At 38.7% G+C, this 3,037-nt stretch overlaps 2 protein-coding genes across 2 annotated transcripts; one reads left to right on the forward strand and one right to left on the reverse strand.

Moving 5' to 3' along the window:
- Positions 1-6: 6 nt before the first annotated feature.
- LOC107683311 (glycosyltransferase 8 domain-containing protein 1-like) lies at positions 7-1,327 on the forward strand. Its single transcript, XM_016479366.1, has 3 exons — positions 7-52; positions 267-379; positions 481-1,327. Exons 1-3 carry the CDS (start codon positions 36-38, stop codon positions 663-665), a joined length of 315 nt encoding a protein of 104 aa, XP_016334852.1. The 5' UTR covers positions 7-35; the 3' UTR covers positions 666-1,327.
- Positions 1,328-1,396: 69 nt separating this feature from the next.
- On the reverse strand, positions 1,397-3,031 carry LOC107683310 (guanine nucleotide-binding protein-like 3). Its single transcript, XM_016479365.1, has 5 exons — positions 2,989-3,031; positions 2,748-2,884; positions 2,479-2,639; positions 1,688-1,754; positions 1,397-1,589 (listed from the first exon to the last, which is right to left on the reverse strand). The coding sequence occupies exons 1-5, from the start codon at positions 3,012-3,014 to the stop codon at positions 1,486-1,488; spliced, it is 495 nt and encodes a 164-aa protein (XP_016334851.1). The 5' UTR covers positions 3,015-3,031; the 3' UTR covers positions 1,397-1,485.
- Between the last annotated feature and the right edge of the window lie 6 nt (positions 3,032-3,037).

The raw sequence follows: 3,037 nt of genomic DNA on the forward strand, positions 1-3,037 counted from the left end.
AGCAGCAGAATATCACCAGCCAGCTTGAGTTCTGGATGGAGCGCAGTGCCAAGTTAGTTTGTGTTCTGCTGTTTTATGTTACTGGAAACTACAACATTCGTTCGTTCAGAAAATGTTAAAGATAGCTACTGTCTTTAACATTTCTGTCGAGTCTTTGAGATGAGATCTTCAACAAATCTGTTGCCAGTTCTAATCCTCTTCAGTCGAGGTCTAGGCCCCTTTGAGGGCTGTCAATGGTTTTGTGGGGTTGTTTCTTTTTGTTTTAGGGAGGACCTTTACAGTAAGACTTTATCAGACAGCATCACAACGCCACCCATGCTCATTGTATTCTACAAGCACCACTCAAACATTGATCCAATGTGGCACGTCCGACACCTCGGTAAGGAAATGATCAAGGCTGTGGTTCATAAATGTAAAGCGCCTATGTACATCTCTTAGTAACCAATTGTGTGTGTGTTTTGTGGATATTTATGTTTCTAGGGGCGACAGGAGCTGGTAATTGGTATTCACCTCAGTTTGTTAAGGCTGCCAAACTTCTCCATTGGAATGGACATTATAAACCATGGGGAAGAGCCTCTTCTTTTTCTGACATTTGGGACAAATGGTACATTCCAGATCCCACAGGTAAATTCCACCCAATCCGAAGACACGCTGAGGAAAAATAAACTCTGGTCTGGGCTACATGAAAGGAGGAGGAGGAGGAGGAAAAGTAATCGCTTTGCTGGATGGACTTTCTCGCAGATATTTGATTTTGCTCAAAGATGTTTAAAGAGATGTCTGGATGCAAAATATGGGGCCTTCATGAAACCTAAGAGTACCCAAGTTACTGGGACCAACATTGGAATGGAACAACAGCCAAGAGGCTACATTCAACACCAATGCACTACCTCAGCATTCACTGTCAAATTATTAATAACACTAAACCATTTAGGGTACAACTTTAAAATCTTCATTTTATATACTACATCCATGCAAGTGTCTAGATTTTTTTTTTTTATTGGGTGAAACTGTGGACCCACTTTATTCGAAATTGAATTTTCCATTTCATTATTAAATATTTTAGACTGCTTTAGGGCTTAAGACACAAACCTGTGACACTTAACGTTTCAGAATTTCTGTATTTAACACTACAGGAGCCACTTTCCCCTTCTGTTACGTCTTCAGTGTTGTTTACTTTTCTATGGATGCACGTTTTGTTTTTGTTTTTTCTCTCTCTTCTCTCCACGTATCAGCTGTCTTGTCCTCAACCCGAAGGGGAAAATATGCCAATTTGTACATAAAAGAAAAAGTGTTCTAACAAAGTAATGAATAAAGCTCAGTATGTTTTGTATGCAATGTAAGAGTATTAACCTTTGATTTAAATAATACATATTTTATTATGTATTAATACAAACAAGCATAGCGATATATTATGCACATCAACGAGTGCCGTTTCACAATCTGATTCCTCTCAGTCCACATGAATCTGTACATGCTGATGAAATTTTACGCAAAATCTGTGTTGAAATCATATGCGTCGTCATTGTTGTGCTGCACTGAAGTCAGGTCAGTGTTGACGGGGACAAACTTTGCTTTTTTAGTTGGTTGGTCTACAGAAGAAAAAAAAAGACAAAACAACTGAGATTGACAGAAGACAGTTACATTAAGAACAAAGATGAAGTCCATAAGTGCAAATCAGAAAACATACCTTTTCTCTTCTTTGTTGATTCCTGAATCTGTGTCACCATCGTTGAAACCGGAGTTTCAACCTCAGGCTGAAAAACAAAAAGTGTGCCAATCAATATTCAACATCAGCCATTTAACTGAATTTTGAGTACTGAAGTTATGTGCTGGGGTCAAAACAAGCTCTATGGACAGCAAAACACTGTTGGCTTGTCAATCAAATTGTTAAAAAAATAATACAATTGCATTTACAGTTGGCATAAAATTAAAGTTCACCCTATTTTTGTGCATACATGATTCATCCACGCACTTTTTCTTTTTTATGTTTGAACTTGTAATGTTTAATCAGAATATCATAACCTTTTGTGTGTGTTTTAAACCTATATGATTTAGCACATCAAACTAATCTAATGCCAACATGTTAAATGCCTTGTGGTTCCACTTAAAACTGTGGGTTAAACATTTTTCCCAATGTAATGCTTTGTGGTATTGTAAAAGCATTACTGTAAACATGAGTTTTACATACTGCAATAAGCCAAAACTATTTTCTGTAGTAACTGACAGCAAGAGAGATCTCAAGTTGCACTGAACCCCAAAGATTCATTCAATGCGTGTTCTGAGAAGGAATGAAATTGATCTCAGATACGGTTTGTGAATATTAAATCTACAGGAGTTTCTGTCAGAGTGAGATCAGAGTTGGATTAGAATGTCATCAAGGACTTATGTGAACAACAAACTCATCATTTCTCATCATCTCTGATGACAGAAGTGTGAAGCATCATTACTGATTGATTCCTAGTCTCTAATAGGAAGTACCTCCTCTTTGTCGACGGTCACATCCATCTCCTTCTCATCTGCTTCGTCTGTTACTGTGGTTGTTATGGTCTCTTTAGGTAGCTCACTGACATTCAGCACACCAGCGGTGGGGCCCCTTGAGTTAAAACTTATACTGCTCGATAGATTGGGGAATCGCACACCTGAAGACATGCACACTTTAATTTCCACACCACAAAATATCAAAACTGATCTGATTTGTTCAATAAACTAACCATTAGATGATCAAATCATTCCAATCTCAGACATACCTTTCATAACATTCCCGTTGCCCTTCCTCACCACATCAGTATCCAGATCTGACCTCAGTTCAATCGCGATGGCATCAGTGAGGTATGAGGGGAGGCCCTGGTGCTCTGGAGCTCTGCTGTGGTAACTCAGTTTTGGCCTAAAACAATATCACACAAAGCTTAGGAAGACAGAGACTACAGGCCAGAACTGCTGATTCAAGTTTAACAGTGTAATTACAGCATCACATCATCTGAAACTCACCCTGTCCAGTCATTGAGGAATGTCATGGCTGCCAGCTCTGTGTTAGGAA

Source organism: Sinocyclocheilus anshuiensis, unplaced genomic scaffold (genome assembly GCF_001515605.1).
Source record: "Sinocyclocheilus anshuiensis isolate Anshui unplaced genomic scaffold, SAMN03320099.WGS_v1.1 C33157835, whole genome shotgun sequence".
Classification (NCBI taxonomy): Eukaryota; Metazoa; Chordata; class Actinopteri; order Cypriniformes; family Cyprinidae; genus Sinocyclocheilus; species Sinocyclocheilus anshuiensis.